Source organism: Corvus moneduloides, unplaced genomic scaffold (assembly GCF_009650955.1).
Source record: "Corvus moneduloides isolate bCorMon1 unplaced genomic scaffold, bCorMon1.pri scaffold_134_arrow_ctg1, whole genome shotgun sequence".
Taxonomy (NCBI): Eukaryota; Metazoa; Chordata; class Aves; order Passeriformes; family Corvidae; genus Corvus; species Corvus moneduloides.
In genome coordinates, this window is record NW_022436888.1 from 36,861 (window position 1) to 57,847 (window position 20,987).

A 20,987-nucleotide genomic window follows, 5' to 3' on the forward strand; every position below is an offset into this window, starting at 1 on the left:
GGACCAGGGTGATGCAGCAGTGCTCAACTGGCCTTTACTGGGGGGGCGGCTCACAGGGGTGGGGGGCTCCGGTAGCACAGCTGGGGCTGGGGCCACTGGCGGGGCAGGAGGTAGAGCAGGGCCAGCAGCGCCAGCAGCGCCAGAGCCCACGGCGACAACGGTGCCCACGGCGACAACGGTGCCCATGATGACAATGGCACCTGCGAGGCCACCACCTCGGCCACCTCCTCGCCACTCCCTGCCAGGCCTCTTCCTCCAGACAGCACCATCCCGGTCTCCTCCTCCTCCTCCTCCTCCTCCTCCTCCGTGTCCCCCGTCCGCTGGGCAGAGCCTCTGGGTCAGTAGCTGAGAAGACCCTGTGGGGTCTCCCTTGATCCCGCCCTTACCTGGCTCGCTGCCGCCATGGCCTGGACATCTGGCTGGCCGCGTGGGCACCACGGGCGCCTGTGGGAGGGACAGGAGGGTGAGGATGGCGAGGGGAGGGCTCTGGAGCGTCCCGAGGACGCCCCCCATCCATGTGTCTCCCCTACATGGCCCAGGCGTCCCGCAGCCGGCCCAGCTGCTGCCGCATCTGCGTCGTCTCCAGCCGCAGCTCCTGGGGGGGACAAGGGGGTTGTCACCTTCTGCCCTTGACCTCCACAGAGAGGGTAGCCACCGTGGGGCTGTGCTGTGGCTCAGGGGCTCTGCAGCCGCTCTCTGGGCTCACATCAAGGCCAGCCATGCCGTACCTGCACCACCCGCTCATACTCCTCCAGTCCCGCTGTGAGCTCCTGGACCCGCTGCCCCGCCTGCGGGACAGGGCTGGACATGAGGGGCCGTGGGAGAGGGCCGGGGGGTGGCCCTGGTGACAGCTGAGGAGGTGGCAGTGTCACTGGGCAGCGCTCACCTGGGCAAGAGCTGCGTCCCGGGCGGAGAGCAGGGCAGTGCCACGGCAGAGCTGGGCCTGGGTAGAAGTATGGAGACAGGGACACTCCTTGTCATCGTCTGACACAGCCCCCAGCACCACTCACCATGGCCACTGTGCCACCGCTCACCTCCAGGTTGGCCATCCGCGCCGCCTGCGCCTGGATCTGCTCCCGCAGTCCCTGGCCCTCGGCGAGGAGCTGCTGGTTCTGCCAGGGGTGAAACAGGGCTGGGGTTCCCCACGGCACTGCCCCACCGGGGCAGCCCCCGGCGCCAGGCTCACCTCCTCCTGTAGACCCTCGGCCCGCGAGCACAGGCTGCGCTGCTCCTTCTCCTGGGGAGGGCGTGGCTGTGAGGGGGGCATTGCGTGACACCACAGGTGACGCCATGTGGCACCTCGGCCGAGCCTCTCACCGCGTGCCGTGCCTGCCGCCGGAGCTCGGCGTTCTCCTCCTCCAGCCGTTTCACCACGGCCTTCACGTCCTCCAGCTCCTCGATGGCCACCCTGGCCTGCTCTAGCGCCTGCCGGCTGCTGCCAGGGCCAAACGGTGTTTCAGCATTCCCAGGATGCCGATCCAGACCCCATCCCCGGGAGCCCCTCAGGAGCACCTTCGCAGCTGCGCTTGGAGCTGCGTGGTCTCCTCAGCCAGGCGGGCGTTGAGCTCCTCGGCCAGCTCGGCATCCCGCTGCAGTTTGGTGTTCTGAGCCGCCAGCTGGCGGGCACGGCTCCGCAGCCCCGCGGCCTCGGCGCTGCCGGGGAGTGCCACTGGTCCTGGGGTGCTCCTGGGAGCACGGCCAGGGATGGCGGGGTGTCCCCGCAGCGGGCACTTACGGGGTGGTGATGTCCGTGTTGTCACCCTGGAGCTGGCCGGCTGCTGGGGATGTGTGTCCGTCATCCTCTGCAGGATGGACACAGGGGCCTGTACTTGTGTCCCCATTGGGGCCACAGTGACTCCCTTTTCCTGTGCCAACACCCACCCGCCAGCGTCGGTCCAGTGTTGCCAGTCGCCACATCCTGCTCCTCGGCCCTGCATGGATGGAGCCATGGGTCAGCGCCACTGACCAGTCCAGCCTGCCCCATCCCTCGGCACTGACCCATCCTGCCTGCACGCTGCGATCCAGGCGCCCATGGCCGCGCGGAATCGGGTCCGGTCCAGTGCCGTGCCCGCGGCCGCAGGGTCCAGCGCCCGCCGCAGTGCCCGCAGCCGCCCATCGTGCCCACTGTGCCCCGTCATCGCTGCCACGTACTCGACCACCCGCTGCGGCTGCACCATCCCTGGGGCGGACGGAGGGGTCACGGACGATGGTGACCATCCCAGGGGAGTTTGGCCGTGGCCACCACGGCCGCAGGGGGTTTGGCTACCTGTGCGCTCCGGGTCGCAGGCAGCGAAGGTGCAGTCCAGGGCAAACTCGTCCGAGCAGCCGCTCTCGGAAGGGGCTGAGGGGGGGGACATGGGTTATGGAGGAGCTCGGCGCCTCACCCCCCGCCCCGTCCCTCATGGTCCCCGCACCTGGCAGGGGGATGACGGCGCCCGGGGCGCAGGGCCCCTCCGCAGCCATCGTGTTCGGGGGTGCTCCGATGTCGCCGCTGCCCCGGGGCACAGCCGAGGGTCGGGGATTTCTGAGGGGATCCCGGGGGCGTCGTGGGGCTGAGGGGGAGCCGGGGGGGGGCGGGAATCGCCTCACGGCGGAGGAAAGGGGCGGGGCCTCGCGCCAGCATTTCCCGCCCAGCGAAAGGGAGGCGTGGCCACCGAAAAGGGGCGGGGCCAGGGGCGTGGCCACCGAAAAGGGGCGGGAGAGGGGCGTAGCCAGCGCTGCTCCACGCGAGCCGCGCGTTCTCGGTCCCCTCCCGATCCCGTCCCTGTCCCGTCTCGGTTCCGCTGCTTCCCAACGGCTTTTATTGAAGGACAAACCCCCCCGCCCTTCCCCCCACCCCGCCCCGGCCCCCTCAGAGTCCCCGCAGCAGCTTCTCGTAGTGGGAGTCCAGGTTCCGGACCAGGAACATCGACAGCATCAGCAGGGAAAGCTGGGAGCAGAGAGCAGGATCAGCCCTCCCGGACCCACCCGCATCCCTGACCCCCCTCCCGGCCACCCTGAATCCCCACGGACCCTTCTGCCCATCCTGAATCCCCACCAACCCCCCAGTTCCCCATAGACCATCCCCTGAACCCTCCCTGGCCCCCCAGCTGCTCCCCAGCCCACCCACCCTATGGTCCCGCAGCCTCCCGACCATCCCCAGCCCCTCTCCAGCTCAGCCCTCCACCCCAGGGCATCCCTCCTACCTCCCCCAGGCTGATGCCTATGCAAACCCCCACGATGGTGACCAGGTTTCCGGCCAGCCAGGTCTGGACCCTCTCCTTGCAGCCCTGGTGTGACACATAGGGGTTACTTGGAGCCCCTCCCAGAGCTCCAGGACACCCCAATTCCCCCGTGCCTCACCCTGGGGAAGATGTCCTGGGGGGCGGCCACGGGGCAGTGGCCGTGGGGGAGCACCCATGGGGTCTCGAGGGTGCTGTTGGGTGCCCTGAGGCAGGAGCAGGCGATGGCCCTGTCCTCGTCCCTGGTGCCGTCCCTGGTGGCGTCATCGTGGTGGTCCCAGTCCTGGGGTCCTTTCCAGCCACAGCAGCCGAGCTGGGGGGGGCGGGGGGGGGCAGGGGTCAGTGGGGTGGCCGTGGGGCGGCTCTGGGGGTCGTTTTGGGGGGTCTCACCTGCTGCTGGATAGCGTCCCAACTCTCATGGGGGTCCCCAGGTGGTCCCTGGGCGGGGTACCCCCGGATCAGCTCCTCCGCGTAGGTGGCCACCTTTGTAGCCAGCTGGGGAGGGGGATCAGCATCGTCCCAAGACCGCAGGGTCTCCCCCTGTCTTGTCCCTCAAATGGGGACATCCCCGACCTCGGGGTGTCCCCTCCAGCCCCGGGGTCCCCCCTGCACTCACAGCGGCGCGCTGCGTGTAGACGATGATGGCCACTGTGATCTGGGCAGCGAAGAGCAACAGCAGGATCCCAAAATACTTTCAGGATAAACAGGGAAGGTGAGGGTCAGCCAGACCTCCCCCCAAGCCCCTCCCTGGCACCGGGGCAGCTCGGAGGGGTCCCCCCCTCCCCGCTCATGCTCCCCAGGCACAGGATGTGGTAGCACCACGTGGCCCCGCGGTTGCCCCAGGAAGTTGCGGCACAGCCACCCCCCGCCCCCCCCCAGTTCCGTGACCCTTCCCGACTCCCCCCCAGCCCCCCAACTCACCAGCCCCAGCATAACCTTGACCTCCTTGAGGGCCCCCAGGCACCCCAGGAATCCCAGGAGCATCGTGACGATGCCGACCCCAGAGAAGCCGTAGGACCAGATCCTCAGGCTGGCCAGTGGTGACCCTGGGGGACACGGCGGGGGAAGGGGAGTTAGGGAGCCCCCAGCTCGGGGTGCCACACACCTTGGGATACCCCACGCTTCGGGGGTCCCTTACCCAGCACGGCGGCGAAGCTCTGCCGGTCGAAGAGGACCCAAAAGCTGAAGGTGAGGAGGAGCATGCCCAGGAACTGGGAGGGGGGGGCGCGGGGAGCCAAGGTCAGGAAATGGGGGACCCCCAGTGCCCGCAAACACTGGGAGATTGTCGGCCCCCCCCAGGTCCCCCCGTGTCCCCTTAGCCACAAGTCCCCCCAGGCTCTGCATCCCGCATCTCCCCCCTGCCCTCCGAAGTTCTACTTCCCCCTCTCTCCCCCTGTCCCCCAAGCCCGCCTCCAGCCCTGTGTACCCCCTCTCCCCCCTGCCCCCCAAGTCCTCCCCCAGCCCCACTCACGAAAAAGAAGAGGTTGAGGAGGAAGAGGAAGCACTTGGTACAGCCGAGGCAGCTTTTGGGGCTCATGCCTGCACGGGGATCTCACACACACACGGCCTCAGAGCCCACCCCAAGGCCGAACCGCCCCCGGGCCCCTCGTTCCCCCCGCGCACCTGCGGCCGCTCCGCCCGCCCCGTCGGAGCCGCTGCCTCGGGCCCCGCAGGAAGCGCCGGGGGCGGCGGGAGCGCCGCGGGGGCGTCGCCCCGGGGCCCCCATGGACGATGGGGGGGGGGGAATGTGACCCCCCCCGGTGTCACCCCCGCGAGAGGGGAGTGACACCGGGGGTCCCGGGGGGCCGCGGGGGGCGGGACCGAGGGATAAGTGACAGGTCAGGGGCACGGCCAACCCGTGAGGGGCGGGGCCAGGCCGGGAGGGGCGCGGCGATGGGCGCGGTCTCCCCCCGCCCCCGCCCGTGTGTGGAACGTTGCCCCCATCACGTGATCAGGGCACCTCGCCCCGCCGCCGGTATCACGTGACGCCGGCGGGGACCACGTGGTTCGGGCGCGATGGCGGCGGCGGCGGCAGCTTCGTCCCAGCGGGGCGGGGGCAGCGGCGGCGGCGGCGGCGGCGGTGGCGGTGGTGGCGGTGATCCCGGGGCCGGGACTGGGGGCGGCTCCGGCGAGCCCGCCCCGCCGCCGGGGGGCGGCGGTGAGTGGAGGGGTTGGCGGGACCCGCGGAGGGGCGCGGCCTGTACGGGCCCGGCGGCGGCGGCGACCGGGGTCGGTGGCCGCGTACCCCCCGGTCAGCGCCCCGCTCTCCGCAGGGGCCTCCTCTGACCAGATCATGGAGACGGGGGCGATCCTGCTGCGGGCGTGAGTAGCGGTGCCCGGGGAGCGCCGGGAGAACGGGCGGGGCTGGGGGGGTACAAGGGGCGACTTGTGGGGCACAGGGTACGGGGGGGACTTGGGACTGGGAAGGGCCTTGGGGGACATGAGAGGATGCGGGTCAGGGATTGGGGAGGTGGGGGACATGGGCTGTAGGGGGACAAGGGAGGACACAGAGTCCGGAGAGCACTTAGGGTGCAGGGGGAACGTGGGGTGATTTGGGGGACACAGCGTGCTGGGGCCACTTGCGGGGATTCTGGGGGGACACAGGCTGCGGGGGAGACTTGGGACTGCGGGGGACAATTGGGGTGCAGAGGGGGTGGGGCGACTTGAGAGGATATGGGACTGGGGGGACACAATGTGGGGAGGACTGGGGACTTGGGGTGCGGGGGGGCTTGTGGGGGACTCTGGGGGGACACAGGGTGCAGGGAAACTCGAAACTTGGGGAGGGGCTTGAGGGGATGCAGAACTGGGGGAACACGGGGTGAAGGGGGAATTGGGGGACATGGGGGGATTTGAGAGGATCCCGGGTGGACACAGAGTACAGGGGGAACTTGGTGTTTATGGGGATATCGGGGGGACGTGAGAGGGTCCTGGAACTTTGGGTCCAGCTGGGACACGGGGGGACCTGGGCTGCAGGTGGGACACAGGGATGGGGTCCCACAGGGCCGGGGTGGGGGGGGTACCCAGAGTGCCGGGGGTCCCAGGTTCGTGAAGGACCGCGTGGAGCGCTGCGGGGACCCCCAGGCTGTGGCCCTGAGCATGGCTGAGCTGGGCGAGCCCCAGCCCAGCAGCCCCGACACCAAACGCCTCAGCGAGTGCCTCCGGCGCATTGGCGACGAGCTCGACAGCAACATGGAGCTGCAGAGGTGGGCGGCTGCCGCTTTTGGGGGGTGTCTGCGGTGTCCCTGACCCTGCCCTGACCGTCCCCGCCGTCCCCTGCCCCAGGATGATCGAGCAGGTGGGCTGTGATGCCCCCAAAAAGCTGTTCTTCCGCGTGGCCAAGGAGATGTTCGCCGACGGCGCCTTCAACTGGGGCCGTGTGGTTGCCCTGTTCTACTTCGCCTGCAAGCTGGTGCTGAAGGTGGGTCTGGGGCTCCCCAAAGCCCCCTCCCCCGGCCCCCCTGAACCCCCTCTGAGCCTTCCCTGCTCTCCGTAGGCCCTCTGCACCAAGGTCCCGGAGCTGGTCCAGACCATCCTGCGCTGGACCCTGGAGTATCTCCAGGAGAACGTGCTGGCCTGGATCCAGGCCCAGGGCGGATGGGTGAGGCCCCAAAGCCCCCACTCCTCAGGGGGCTGAGCCCCTGACCCCTCCCCAACCCCCCCTTTTACCCCAAATCCTCTCCTCCATCCCCTGTTTCCCAACTCCCCTGACTCTGGTTGTTCTGGGGGGGAAGTTGGGAACCCCCAACATGTGGTAACCCCCCCCTCCCGTATCCCCTCCCCCCAGGAAGGGCTCCTGTCCCATTTTGGGACCCCCACCTGGCAGACCATCACCATCTTCGCCGCCGGCGTCCTCACGGCCTCGCTGACCATCTGGAAGATGTCGTAGACTCTCGGGGGGACCACATTTTGTCCCCCGCCCCCCCCCAACCCCCGGGACCCCTCCCCGGACTGGCCCTGCCGGCAGGGATGGTGCTCACCCCCCCCGTGCCTTCTGGGGCCGGAGGGGATTTTTAACCAACAGGACTCGCTCACCTGGAATTCGGGGCAGTGGTCGAGCTGGGGGGGACCCTCCCCCAGGCCCCCCCCAGCCCTTCCCATAAGGGCCCAGAGGCCACAGCTGGGATTTGGGGGGGGGGCTTGGGGATGAATGGGGTGGGGACACCCCCCCTTCCCCTCCTGTGCCCCCCAGGACTTGTGGTGCTTCAAGTGGGGGGGGGTCCTGCGGTTCCACCCTCCGATATGGGGTGGGTGGGGTGGGACGAGAGGGTGTCTCTGTAATCCCCCAAAATGAGGTGGGGGGGTAGTGGGGGAGGGTTACAGCCATGGCTGTAGGGTGAGTATTTATTGGGGGTCCCCACCCCCCAGAAAGGGCCCCCCAGGTGCAATACCCCCCTCCCAGGGCGGAGGCTCTCAGGGTGGGGGGGGGCCACACCCCCCGTTTACACCCCCCCGGTTTTGGAGGTCCCCTGTGTCACCGGGGGTGGGGCAAAGTGACCCCTTCCCCCAACCCCCACGGTGCTCTCGGGGGTGACGTCACAGGGAACCCCCCCTCCCAAAAAACGGGCGGGCCCTGCCTCCCCACTCCCCCCCCCTTGTGGTTTTTTTTCTTCTCTTTTTTTGTACCTTGGTTTTTGTATCTCGGGAATTACCATGGAAATAAAAGGCAAAACGCCATGATTCGATTGGGGAGTGGCCCCCCCGCGGCCCCCCAAAACCTCCTCGGGGGATCTCGGGGTGTGGATGAGGAAGGGGGGGGGACAGGAATTTAGGGGGGGACGCGGCGGAGTAGGACCGCTTTCATTTTCGCTTTTGCCACGTGGATGGGGGAGGGATGCGGCTTCCCGGGGCCCTTTTTGGGGGGATTTGGGGGTCCTGGAGGGGTCCGGGGGGTCCCGGGGGTTATGGGGCTGGGGGCTTTGGGGTGTTCGGGGGGGGCTGGGAGGGGTTTGAGGCGAATTTTGGGGGTCCTGGGGGGATTTGGGGTGGACTTTGTGGGGAGGATTTGGGGGTCCTGGAGCGATTTGGGTGCGTCGACGTGATCTCGGGGGATTTTGGGGGAATCTCGGGGATTGGAGGGTCCTAGTGGGGGGGGGGAGAAGTGGGGAGAAGTCGTCGTCGTCCCCCCCCACTCCCCTCCCTCAGGGACAGGGAGATGTTTGTCGTCAGTGGGGCTTGAAAACGTGGGGAGGGGGGTCCCGATCCCGGGATTCACTGAGCAGCCGGGGGGTGTTGGGGTGGGGGTCCCACATCTGGAGCCGGGGCCGTGCCCTTCCTGCAGCAGAGCCTCTGGATTTTGGGACTTTGGGGTGGCTTTGGTGGGGAGGGGGGTCCCGGGGTGTCCGGCGCCGCTGCTCCCCCCCTTCCCAGCTGAGCCGAGCCGAGCCCCCCCGGAGCTGCTCAAGGGATGCGGGAAGAGAAGAGAAGCGCTATGGGGCTCCCAGTCCCAACCGGTCTCCCCCAGTTCCTCCCCGGTCCCGGAGCGGCGGAAACGCGGAGTCAGCGCTTCCCTGGGACCAAGTTCCTCTTTTATGGCCTCGGCGCTGAGTCAGCTCCTTCCCTACCCTATAACCCCTTGAACTTCCATTAACGGGCAACCGCCACCTCAAAAACAGCCCCCCAGCTCATCCCCAATCCCCGCCAGGCTCCCCGTGCCCCCCAACCCAGCAGGGAACTGGAGCTCTCCCCCAGCCGCCCCCTTCCCCCCTCCCCCCCGCCCCGGGGGGACCCCTCCTGGGGGGGGACACAAATGGGGGGTAGGACCCCCACGCCCCCTAAAATCCTGCTCAGTCATGCTGACTGTGGGACCGTGTGACAAACAGGGACAAGGGCCAAGGCCACCGCGCCTGCCGGGTCCTTCCGGGGGGGGGGAGAAGAGGGGGGAGTCCCCCCTTTTCTCCGCCCAGCGGGGACTGGCGATAAAACCTCCGCGCCGGGCTTTGTGCGGCCACAGCCGCGTTCTCGCTTCAACAGTGCTTGAACGGAACCGGCTGCTCCCGGCCCATCGTCCATCCCGGCCGTCCATCCGTCCATCCCGCCGCTCCCAAGTCCATCTGTCCATCCGTCCGTCCCGCCATGGACTCCCAGGTCCGCCAGAATTACCACCGCGACTGCGAGGCCGCCGTCAACCGCATGGCCAACATGGAGCTCCACGCCTCCTACGTCTACCTCTCCATGGTAGGGGGGCTCGGGGCCCCTGCCCCCGGCGTTGGGGCACCCCCATTCCTGCATCCCAAAACTCTCTCCGTCCCGCCCCGGTGCTGGCGGGGAGGGCGGAATCCGAGGAATTTGGGGGGGGGGTCCTGGGGGATCCCCCTGACCTCTTCTCCCTCTCCTCTGTCCCTCAGGGGTTTTACTTCGACAGGGACGACGTGGCCCTGCCGCGCCTGTCCCGGTTTTTCCTGGAGCAGTCGCGAGAGGAGCGGGAACACGCCGAGGGGCTCCTGCGCTTCCAGACGCGCCGTGGGGGCCGCGTTCTCCTGCAGGACATCAAGGTTCGGGGGGCTGCGGTTTTGGGGGGCGGCTGGCCCTGGTGTACCAGGGCTCCTCGTGCCGTGAGTAGATTTGGGGGTACTGAAGGCAGGCAGGGGGGCAATGGAGCCCCTAAATGGAGCTAAAATGGATTTTGGGTGTGCTGCTCAGGATTGAGGGGGATTTGGGGGTGCTTGGATGGTTTGAGGGGTGCTGAGAAGGGTTTTGAGGGCTCCGGAGGGTGCTGGGAGGGATTTGGAGGTACCAATGGGGTTTTAAGGACGACGGCCCGTGCCCCGCAGAAGCCGGAGCGGGACACCTGGGGGTCGGCGCTGGAGGCGGTGGAAGCGGCGCTGCAGCTGGAAAAGTCGGTGAACCAGGCGCTGCTGGAGCTGCACGGGCTGGCTGCCGAGAAGGGGGACCCCCACGTGAGTACTGCTCTGGCTTTTCCCCCCGGCCCCTCAGGGGTCTGACCCCCTCTCCCCACCCCCCCCCAGTTCCTCCCTTTGCCCACACCTGCGCCTTGGGGCCACCCCGGGGCTCCCTCTCGCAGGGTCCCTGGGGTCTCTGGCTGCTCCTGGGGGTCCCTCACCTCCCGCAGACCCCCAGCCCTGCCTGACCCCCTTTGTCCCACAGCTTTGTGACTTCCTGGAGTCCCACTACCTGGACGAGCAGGTGAAGGCCATCAAGGCGCTAGGGGACCATGCCACCAACCTGCGCCGCCTCACTGGCGGGACCACTGGGCCCGGGGGGGCCTCGGCCGGCCTCGGCGAGTACCTGTTCGACCGTCTAAGCTTGGAGGAGCGTAGCTGAACCTCCCGTGACCTTCGCCTCCACGAGCAGCCCCCAGGACCCTATTCCTGGGACCCCCAGACCCTTGTAACACCCCCGCCCCACCTAAGGGGGCTCTGCCTGCTGGGCCGTCCCGGCACGATTCCAATAAAGGGTCCGTCTTTGCCTGCCTTTGTCTTCTCTGTGTTTCCTCTCCCCTCCAAAAGGGGAGGGGAGACCGGGGGTTGGGGTGGGGTCAGTGGGGCCTGGCAGGGGAGGGGGGAGGTGGCTTGGCCCCGTCACGGTTAGGCAACGCCTGCAGCAAATTTTCACATTAGGAGCTATGGCAGGGGGGTTTTGAAGGCGGCACGGTGGGAAACGCTGTCTATTTGGGAGCCGCTTAAGGCTTTTCCGTAAGCATAGCGGCTGCATTTACGTGTTTTATGGCACGCAAACGCATCCCCCACATTTATGGAAACGCCTCGTAACTCTGTCCCTCGCTACCCTGGGTGCCTATCGTAATAGCAGCCGCAGCCTTAGACTAGGGATGAAGCCAGGGCCTTGAGAATCTAGGGGCACTTAGGAGCGAGCGGTCTGGAAGTATTATGGGGCTCTGCAATGAAGCCTTTACATTTTCTGTTCTGAGGTACCTTCTGGTACATCCATGGCTGTGGAGTTGCGGTGAGTCGGGGAGGGAGGGAGGAGGAGGGAGGGTCCACTCAAGTTTCAGCAATGCCACAACACCTTGTCTCCTCTTAACCCGGGCATACCCTGTGATGACGGCGTCGGCCTCAGAGCGTGGCCGAAGCGTGTGGTCTGAGGACCCCGGCCTTCTTAGGAGACGGTGAGTAGTGGAATTGTCGGGGCTTTGGCCGACGTGCCACTAAGTTCCTGTAGCGATGTTTGGTTTTCTTTATTGTGGCTGACTAGGAGACGACAGCCTGGTGACGACAGGAGCTTCCCAGAGGGTGAGCCGGCCTTCTGTTGTGCCTGAGGAGGATTCCCATCTCCAGATGTCTGAGAGATAAGTTGAAGGCTACAATCCACTGAGGGAATGAAAGTGAGGTGTTGGGTCAGGGCTTGCGGGGAGGGATTTTTGAGTCAGCTTTGGAGGTGGGGATGTCCAGGAAGGGGCCCCTTAGGCCACATAAAGGGCGAGTCTCACCTTTGATCACAATGCCAAGGTGTGCAGAGCAGAGCAGTCCCGGTGTGCATCACTTTTCTATTGTATGTTCTGTGTCTTTTGGGCGTCTTCTGTTGCAGGTCTTTTTCCTTAGCCCTTTGAGATTCTTGTTGGAAACGCTGGGTGTTATTCTTAGCATCTCTGCTCTCGGTGCTCCTCCACCTGGTGCCGATACCATTGATCCTTTGACTCGAGAGCTCGGAGGCGCATCAGAATCGCATCTCTCTTTAGAAGCGTCGAGTCGGATGTCTTTTATGGTCTTGTTCTGAGCTGTATTCACAGCTGTGCACCGCAGTGATCCATTAGAGTGGATTAGGACTTGTCAGAATGTGAAGAGTGGTAGAGGGTTCTGACCGTATGATTCTCAGGCATCCATCTTTGTGGTTCTCAGAATAAGTCCTTCTTCTGCCAGGGCTCTTTGAGCCTCGTCGGCTCACCGTCGGTCTCGCCTAGGTCATCTCATTCCTCGTTCTCTCGGTCCTTGTGATCGTTCTTCTCGCCAAGGGTTTTCTCTCTTCATCCCATCCCCTCCTTTGTCCTTTCCTGTGTCACAGGTGTTTGCATGAATTTGGCCCGGAGCTGCTCTGCCCTGCTGCATGGTCTGGCACATGGGTGTAATAGGACAAGGCCTGGGGACTTGTAATTTGTGATGTAGGCTGTAGTTTGGCCTCTAGATGGTATTCCTAGATTGACACAGGATGGCTGGAGCTGTTAAGTTCTCATGCAGCCCTTTGAGTTTTGTCATTGCTTTCTTTCAGATGCGGAGGGATTAAATCCGTGGCAGAGCGCCCTAGACCGGGTGAGGGGGTTCCCGCAGGAAGGTCGGTCACCATTTGTGTTTGTGGGGCAAGTGCAAATGGTGGCTGTGTTCCAGCATTGTTCTTTGTCTTTATTTTTAGGCTGTAAAGCCAGATCTCAGCCATCAAGGTCAAGTGAGGGAGGTAGGCAGTGACCGGTGGACTGAACTAGTTTTTCTTGCTCAGTTATCAATTCCGGGTGCAGCTCTAAGCATCTGTTGTTTTTTGTGCATTTTAGGAGGTCCACCTGCAAGATGTCCTGGTCTGGGATGCTGGCAGCCAGGTGGGTGCAAGCTTAAGGTATAGGTGCAGTGTACTTTAATTGGAGGGGGGAGGTTGTGATTTCAAAGTCTTTCAGGACGTTTTTTTGCTTTGTTTCTTTGCAGGTGCTGCTGCTGCTGCCTTGGACATGCCAAGAAATAGAGACAATGAGGTGAGTTGGCCTTTAAGCGGGGCAAGTAATAGGTGAGCGGTATGTGGCGGTGCGCTAAGCATGTACCTTCTTGCCTTGCAGGTATTTTCTGGGCCGCCTCTGGAATCGGATGAAGATTTGAGGTGAGCTGGGGTACCGGTGTGGAGGACGCCCGGGGATTAATATTCTTGAGGGCCACAGTGACGTTTTCTGTTTTGTCGTCTTAGGTACCGTGAGCAGCCGCGGAGCCGAAGTTTGGAAGCAGCAGGTAAGCGATGAGCCTCAGCCCTTAGGAGGGAGGGAGGCCTTGCGGAAGGGGTCGCTTTTGGGACATCTCATCACAGTCTGAATTTTTTTCTGAATTTTTACAGCCACCGAAACAGACCCTGGGGACTGTATTAACATCCATGGCGCCTGTGTGCTCATTTCCATCGAGGATGGATTTTGTCGGCTCGTCTTCCAAAAGCTAAGTGGTGGGGACAAGGGAAAACCCTTTGGAATTCCAGGAGGCAATTTGAAGTTAGCTTAGAGGAGAGGGCTGTAGCGGGATAGGCCCCTTGGAAGTAAAGGGAGAGGGTTTCTCCTCAGCATCGCCCGACCCTTTGCCGGGCAGGACGGTTCCGACCCGTCTCTGTGTTCTCACGAGCTTCGTGTCATCGGCCTTCTCTGAGTCTCGATGTCATCGCGGATCTTTTTTGCCTGAGGAGCTCGCCTTTGGGTCCGGAGCGATCGCCCCGGTCCCCTAGCAGTTGTTGCCTTCTTCTCTAGGCCTACTGAGCTTCTTGAGCATCCTCTTAACAGCTCTGGTACTAACTTTTTGTAAGGACTTACGTTTCACCATCATGTGCTATTGCTGTAGAGCTTTCTTTCCTTTGGCATCATTGGCCTCTGGCTCATCTTGCAGTAGGAATCTTGGGTCCATCAGGTGAAACTGCTGGGCAGTTTCAACTTGTGTCTGTGTTCTGTAGGTTGTGTCTATGTTCTGTAGTGTCCATTGTCCTCTGTGTCACAGGGCTTTGTTGCATGTCAGGGATTTTTTTTTTTTGCATTGTTCTGGGCCGTATTGGCTGTACTCTACTTGCCTACTTTCCTGGATGGGGCTTATTCTGGCATCTTTACCTTTTTACTTCTTGAGACCGGAGGAAGTACACAAGATGTTCTCATCCATCTTCCTTCTCAGTTTTGGTACCGGCTTCTTTTCACATGCCATTCCCTTGGACTTCTCTAGGGAGGGTATCGGACCCTCCCTTCGTGACCGCAGTATTTCAGTAGGTTCCATTGCCTCTAAGTGTATTGCACTTGAGAATTCATCTTCTGGAGACTCATCTCGAGCCCTTGTGTCATCTTTCCTTAATTTGGGGTGCTGCCCGTCTGTGTGCCACTTAGGGTCGGAGCCGCCCTGCCCTGGCACGTAGAGTCACAGTTAGGTAGAACAGTCATAAAACTTAAGGGTTCATCTATTTTCTATGGGGTTTGGGGCAGAAAATTTATGGGCCTGGTGTGGGGATAACTCCTAGCCACGGGCCACTCTCTGACCGCTTCACATTTTCTTGCAGGTCCCGAGGCAGCTTTGGATCTCCACGGTCACTGATGCTACCGATTTTTTCCTGGAATCTACAGTTTGACGTCGAGGAGCGGCAGCTGGGGAAGATGTGCCAAAGTATCTCCATCAGTGGAGTATTTTGATGAATGGCTGCAGTCAGCGTGTAAGCTGAAGAGCGTGTGACTGTCTGTAGCTGTGTGTGAGAGGTTGTGTCTGCCGATGTGGTTGTGTCTGCCTGTGAGAGTGTGTGTGTGGAATGGTTCTAACCTTGTGTGTTTGGTTTTTGCCTTTGAGGTTTTTCAACACATTTTTAAATTTAGAATAAAAAAACCCAGCTGGGGTTGTTTCACACCCCCACCCCCCGGCTCAGTGGTTTTTTTTTCCTTGGTCCCAGCCAGTCTGCGAGGCGATGTTCATCACCAAGGTTTGGATGTGGACCGTGCCGGGGCCGGGGTTTTGTCAGGCAGGACGATTCGGAGGCTCCCGGGAACCCTGTTCCTGAGGGGCCTGGGTGGGGGAGAGTGGTTGAGATGATGGTGGGATTGCGTGGAAGCTGAAAGAGGTGTGAGTGTGTGTGTGTGTGTGTGTGTGGAATGGTTCTAACCTTGTGTGTTTGGTTTTTGCCTTTGAGGTTTTTCAACGCACTTTTAAACTTAGAATAAAAAAATCCCAGCTGCGTTTTATTTTTTTTCCCCCCGGCTGGGTTTTTTTTCCTCGGTCCTGGCCGGTCTGCGAGGCGACGTTCATCGCCAAGGTTTGGGTGCGGACTGTGCCGGGGCCGGGGTTTTGTCAGGCAGGACGATTTGGAGGCTCCTGGGAACCCTGTTCCTGAGGGGCCAGGGTGAGGACAGTGGTTGAGATGAGAGCAATGGTGGGGTTCTGCAGAACCTGAAAGAGGTGTGTGTGGTGGATGACTGTTACGTTCTCCCTGTGGTGCTGTTGTTTTGGGTTTCCGCTAACAATAAAACAAAATGTAGCAAGTTTTCCAGAAATAGAAAAATTGTTCTATTGTATTGATATGTATTTGGCTTGTGTTGCTCCGTATTGGTCTGTATTTGTGTTTGCTGCTGCATTTCCATGTATTGCTCTGTATGCAAATTGGACTTTTACCAGTGTGTATATGGATTGTATTTGTATACATTGTTGTTTCTGTATATTGTGCTAGAGTGTAAATACAACAATCCATTCACTAAAGTTGAATAAACCCTAAAACCCTAATAAAGATACCCAGCCCCCTCCCCCCCCGGCGCCTGTCTTTCTTTGGTGTGGTTTAGTCATTTTTTCACTGTATTTCTTGCTTTGCTTTACTTTTTAGTCTATTCCTCACTTTACTTTTCCCTGTCTATCGTTACTTCTGTGTCTTTCTTTTTCTCACTGTTTCTACCTGTCTCTCAGTTTCTCTTCTTCTCACTCTCTCCAATTATGTTTCTCTCTAGGTTTATTTTCCTATTTCTCTTTAACTATTTCCTTGTTTGTCTTTGACTCCATTTCTTTGCTTCTCTAGAACTGTTTCTTTGCTTTTCTCTTTCTCCTTATTGCTTTGTCTCTCTCTTTTTAACTCTGTTTCTGTCCTTCTCTATTTTTCTCTTTAACTCTGTTTCTTTGTTCCTCTGTTTGTCTTTATTCCTGTGCTTCTCTACTTTTCTCTTTCCTCTTCTAACTTTACTTTCTCTCTCACTCTTTAGCTTTGCTTTTCTCTTTCCCTCTAACCCTAACTTCTCAACTTTACTTTCCTCTTTAACTTTATTTCTAACTCTTATGTTAGAAATAAACTTTATTTTTATTTATAGCTTAAATTTTTAAAAAGCAGCAGTAGAACTTTTAATGCTCCCTGGGAGTAAAAATTTTATATGTAAAACTTTTTTTTTTTTTTTTACTCCCAGGGAGCATTAAAAGTTCTACTGCTGCACCAGACTCTATTATTTTTTTTCTTCTTTTTATATATAGTATATAGGGCCCCTAATTAGTGCTCTACATGCGAGTAACTAAGTGAATTGATTAATCATTACATAACTACTCCCATCTGGAGCACTAATTGAATTAGATAATTGGATAATTAGTCAATCAGCCAATTTTTTGGTGTGCACACACACACCACCCACACCTTTCACTCATCCTAAGCTCTACCCCCATTCATCACAGGCTCCCACCCCCCGCCCCGGGCATCGCTGCCCCCCTGGCCCGCATCACGCGGCTCCGCCCTGGGCACCGCCCCTGCCACGCGTCATAATATAAATGAAGAAGAATGACAGGTAGAAGGGGAAATGGATGGCTCCTCCCCAAGGGGAGGACCCTAAATTGGATAGGAGCCGTTTCTCTAGGAACTGCTGCCTCTGATTGCCGCTGGAATGGCTCTGGAAGGAGCTTAGAGGGGATCATTCACCTCGGGTTTGTCCTGGATGTGCAGAGCTGGGGAGATGCTTTGGGGCTGAGAGATTTCCTGTGCCATCTTCCATGAACATGCAGAGAGGTGGATTAAAAGTGCCTGCAGAGCTCTGATGTGCAGCCTGTGGCTCCCTGCTCCCACTGCTGCTCCGCTCAAGGAGTTTCTCAGCCCCAGAGCAGGAGAAAAAGGCAGAAAATCATGGAATCCTGGGGTTGTTGAGGCTGGCAAAGGCCTTTAGCATCATCAAGTCCAAACATCAACCACCACCATGGTCACATCAACCCATGACCTCAAGTGCCATGTATTTATCCATACATATTTATCCATGGATTATCCATATACATTTATCCGTGTGTTTACCCATGTATTTACCCGTGTATTTTATGAATACTCAAGTGCCATATCCATGTATTTTATGAGCACTTCCAGGGTTGGTGACTCCACCACTGCCCTGGGCAGCTGTTCCAGCGCTGGACAACCCTTCCCATGCTGGGCCAGGAGATGGATTCTGGAAATCCAGACTCCGAGGAGCAGGGGATTAAGGCAGCATTGGATTCCTTTATTCTCCCAGAAGGATAAAGGAGATTTATCCCCAGACGAACCAGAGGTGATCACACTGAGGTCATCAGTGGGATTTCTTCCTTACTCCCACAAATACCCACTGGGGTGACAGAGTTCCCTACAAGGGCGGTGTTGGAAGGAGCTGCTGGAATGTTTTGCTGTTCATTGGGATCCACAGGATGTTTGGTGTCTCTCAGAGCTGTTCCAGGCTCTCCACAGACCCAAACACTCCTCACACTTCTCCTCAGAGTAGAGAGGTTTCCCAGAGTGCTGGTTTTTAATTTCAGATGCTGGGATAACGACACGGCTTCAGGAGGCAGGAGACTCATTGTGCTGTGCCTCAGTCCAGGCAGGGACAACCCCCAGCTAATAAAAACCTCTTTAAAGCACAAAAAGTCCCATTAAACTGATATTATAAAGGCTGCAAATTGAAGCAGGCCTCAATCAGAAAGCAGCAGAATTTAATTCCCCCCCCTTGCCCATTTGCATGATGATCTCCTTCCTAATTGCCCATCCACGCTTTTCCCACAGAAGGGCTGTCCCGAGGTTGGAGATGGTTCCAGCTTTATGGAGCTTTGATCTTGATCTGGTTTTACTTTTTACAGAGCACAGAACCCGAGAGTGGCAACTGCTTTCCTCTTGTTCCTCCTGTGGCAGTGAACTGCTCTTCCCAAGGACGGCTGCAGGAATTCTCAGGCAGCAGAACGTATGGAATGCCAGGCACGCTACAGAATTCCAGTGGGAGCGGCAGGAACTTCTGTTCTTTACTGGCAGGGCTGTGCCATGAAGGGGAGCTCAGAGATATCGGTCAGCTCAGGGAATGAGCCTGGCTCATGGTAAGGAAATTCGCTGTGCAGTTACTTTGGGCCCTTTCTCCTCCTTCTCCTTCTCCTTCTTCTCCTTCTCCTTCTCCCTCTCTTCCCAACACCGGTTCCAGACCTCAGTATAATCCATGTTCCCACAGCCTGACCTTGCAGTTTTCCCAGCTTAGCAGCCCCAGCAACACTTGCAGCCTCTCTGTCTGGACTTTGTCTTGCTGAAATCTCCCTTTGTTGATCCTTTGCTGCCTCACCTTTTATCCAGCAATAACGTGCAGTGGGTGGAAGCTTCTCAGAATTCCCTCCCTGTTCCACTGGAAACATTCCCGAGTGGAAGCAGCTGCACTGCCCATCAGCACTTCCCTGCTTTTAGGGGTGGTTGAGGCATGAAGGATGCAACAAATGGAGTTGGCTCCAAGGGGATGAAATGCTCCCCGTGAGGCTGCTCAGAGAGCTGGAGCTGAGGAATCCGGGTGGGAATCACTGCAGGAAAAAGGAAGGAAAAGAGAGCAGAGGAACAGGGATGCAATTCCAACCTCTCCAAGGACTGGCATGGGCACATTCACCATCACCATTTAATCTAGACACGATTTCTTCTTTGCCTCTGGCTGCCAGGAGCAGGATGAGCAGTTTAATGAGTTTAAATAGTGAATAGTTTAATTAGCTGGAAGAGACTGGATCAATAGCTGCTTAAACAAACAACTGGCTCCCTGTTTCCAAGCTTGGATGTAGTTTTGGAAGGTTCCTGGCAATTTGGCAGGGATTAGTGATGCTGAGAATGTGTGCTTTTTTGTGGGTTTGGGGCTTTTACTCCTGTTCACGTGGCCGCTTTTTCTTGTTGCGTGGAAAACAGGAGGGAAAGAGCAACCACGGGAGGAATTCCACTCTTGCTGCTTCAAGGGATGGATCAGGAAGGGAACAGGCTGCAGGGAATTTGGAGTGCAAACTGAGATCTCTCCGATATTTTCGGCTCAGTCAGTCCATCGGTGCTTGGTGGCTGTTTAGGCCACGTGCAAGGTGAATGATGGTGCACATCGCAGAGCTGCTGGTGGCTCCTTCCCCTGCCCGGCTGTCAGTCACCCTGCAGGGTGCTGGAGCAGCGTGCCAGAGGCCACGGATCCTATGGATCCCATGGGTCCCAGGGGCGTGATCAGGAGCCTGAGCCTGCTGGCCACTCCTTGCTCTCTCTTATCCTGACTTTTCAGCTCTGCAGCGAAGCCAGCTCGAGCTTTTCAACCCTTAGAAACCCAGGGAACTTTCATGTCTGCTCTCAGATCTGGGATTTAAATCCAGCCCTTATCAAAGCACCCCGTGACCAGGCAGGCCCTGAATCCCAGCAGGGATCTGATAAAGAGGGACCTGACATCCTAAAGAAACCCTTTGAAATCCTGCTGGGATTGATTTGTATCCATAATGGAGCCCAGAGCTCTCTGCCAGGGAGAGATGAAGCTGCTCCTTTGCTTTATCATCCTCAGGCCCTTCCCAGCTTCGAGGGAAATTCACTCCCTCTTCAAGCCCCAAAATCATGGAAAAGTTCCTTTGTATCCTTCTCTCCACGGCCCCTACGTGGATTAATCAACTTTTTATTTGATATGGTGTCATTCTCCTTTTTTTTCCCATGGATAAAACTGCACGGTGAGCAATCAGAGCAGAAATATGAAATGCAGGAGTCTTGGATTCCACAGTGGGATTAACTTCCCTTTTCTGCTCTCTTTCAGGACAGGAAAAACCACTGAACTCGCCCCATCTTTGGGACCAAGAGCTTTGGTGTTGGAGTAGGCAAAGCCAGCTAGGGCCCCCCTTGTCCTGCCCATGGTGTGGGTCAGGGACAGGCTCCTCTTCTCCTCTGGGCTGGGATGAACTGCCTAGGGAATGCTCTTTCTGACAGGCCGGTCCTAGCCCCGGCTACTGGAAATGGGCAGAGGTGAAGAGGCAAGTGCCAGAGTTCCTTGGGGATGATGGAATTGTGGTGTTTGGCTGTGCCCAGAGGGGCAGGTTGGGCATTTCTGTGTGTGTGAGGACCGGTTTGGGTGCTGGGGAGCCCGGGGAGCCGAGCTCTCAGTGCATTCCCGGCTCTCCCGGGGGTGGGAGCTGGTGCAGGGCTGGGTGACAGCCTCTGGTCGGGCTCGGGGCAGGCCCTGGCCCCGGCACAGACACGCTGGGGTGGTTTGGGGCCGCCTGGGGAGCCGTGGGAGGCAAATGAGGGATGGTGCTGGGCGGAGCGATCGGCCTGCGCTCGTGTCAGCGCAGCCGTGCAGGGCACTGGGATCTGGGTAAAACACCGGCTCTCCTGGCGTTCAGGGATGCAAGGTCTGAGGGACTGGATTTACTTGGGCCTTTCCAGGACAGCAGGAACAAGAGGAGGTGTGGTGCCAGAGGTGCGTCCCATCCGGTTGCATTTCCCTCTTTCCCATTTCCATTTCCTCCTCAGTGCGGGTGTCCCCTGCAGCCCATGAGCACGGGGCCGCTGACAACTCCCTGTCTGTAGAGGGATTCCTTATGGAACAAGGGCAGATGACACTTGTGTGAGGCTTACGACTGTTAGAATTAGACCAGGATGGGTTAAGAAAAAGAAAACTAGAATGGTGTGTAAGTCTTACTGGTCAATTAACAAATAGAATCCACACTTCTGTAAGAAAAAGTACAGTGTATGGAGCATATAGAAGAAGCTGGTTTTGCCTGCTGCTGCTGCTTGGCTTTATCATGTAACCCCATTCGAACTCTGCCTTCAAGACAGCTGTGAGACCGTGAAATAAAGAGCAGAGCAGCAGCCTCCTCTGCTCTTTCACCCTGGTCCGAGAAGGAAGGGTGGTACCCTGTCAAAGGC

The 20,987-nt window shown here is 59.4% G+C and overlaps 4 protein-coding genes and 1 long non-coding RNA gene across 10 annotated transcripts; 4 read left to right on the forward strand and 1 right to left on the reverse strand.

Moving 5' to 3' along the window:
• Positions 1-9: 9 nt before the first annotated feature.
• CCDC155 (coiled-coil domain containing 155) lies at positions 10-3,485 on the reverse strand. Its single transcript, XM_032097866.1, is given in 17 exon segments — positions 10-320; positions 387-444; positions 531-595; positions 729-788; positions 887-943; positions 1,035-1,112; positions 1,187-1,237; positions 1,318-1,435; positions 1,513-1,653; positions 1,736-1,802; positions 1,882-1,931; positions 1,999-2,179; positions 2,267-2,341; positions 2,415-2,798; positions 2,801-2,929; positions 3,186-3,269; positions 3,343-3,485. Coding segments are annotated over 17 exon segments (1,926 nt in total). The 5' UTR covers positions 3,401-3,485; the 3' UTR covers positions 10-50.
• A 1,737-nt stretch (positions 3,486-5,222) lies between these two features.
• Positions 5,223-7,903, forward strand: BAX (BCL2 associated X, apoptosis regulator). The gene is made up of 6 exons (XM_032097872.1): positions 5,223-5,379; positions 5,495-5,543; positions 6,263-6,424; positions 6,504-6,639; positions 6,715-6,819; positions 7,006-7,903. The coding sequence occupies exons 1-6, from the start codon at positions 5,238-5,240 to the stop codon at positions 7,105-7,107; spliced, it is 696 nt and encodes a 231-aa protein (XP_031953763.1). The 5' UTR covers positions 5,223-5,237; the 3' UTR covers positions 7,108-7,903.
• Positions 7,904-9,137: 1,234 nt separating this feature from the next.
• Positions 9,138-10,652, forward strand: LOC116438856 (ferritin, higher subunit-like). The gene is made up of 4 exons (XM_032097879.1): positions 9,138-9,395; positions 9,566-9,712; positions 9,992-10,117; positions 10,326-10,652. The coding sequence occupies exons 1-4, from the start codon at positions 9,294-9,296 to the stop codon at positions 10,500-10,502; spliced, it is 552 nt and encodes a 183-aa protein (XP_031953770.1). The 5' UTR covers positions 9,138-9,293; the 3' UTR covers positions 10,503-10,652.
• Positions 10,653-11,053: 401 nt separating this feature from the next.
• Positions 11,054-15,514, forward strand: LOC116438855. Of its 6 annotated transcripts, none has more exons than XM_032097876.1 (10): positions 11,054-11,141; positions 11,256-11,304; positions 11,391-11,428; positions 12,402-12,464; positions 12,543-12,584; positions 12,679-12,723; positions 12,827-12,873; positions 12,955-12,995; positions 13,080-13,120; positions 13,224-15,514. In XM_032097876.1, the coding sequence occupies exons 1-10, from the start codon at positions 11,066-11,068 to the stop codon at positions 13,379-13,381; spliced, it is 600 nt and encodes a 199-aa protein (XP_031953767.1). In that variant the 5' UTR covers positions 11,054-11,065; the 3' UTR covers positions 13,382-15,514. The 6 variants fall into 6 exon arrangements, with proteins under 6 accessions (XP_031953767.1, XP_031953766.1, XP_031953769.1 ...); XM_032097875.1 differs by having other exon boundaries at positions 12,402-12,442; positions 12,799-12,873; XM_032097878.1 differs by having other exon boundaries at positions 12,402-12,442; positions 13,224-13,273.
• Positions 15,515-17,163: 1,649 nt separating this feature from the next.
• LOC116438859 lies at positions 17,164-20,097 on the forward strand. The gene is made up of 3 exons (XR_004237953.1): positions 17,164-17,388; positions 17,948-18,178; positions 19,879-20,097. It is a non-coding gene; the product is annotated as an uncharacterized LOC116438859 (long non-coding RNA).
• The last annotated feature ends 890 nt before the right edge of the window (positions 20,098-20,987 follow it).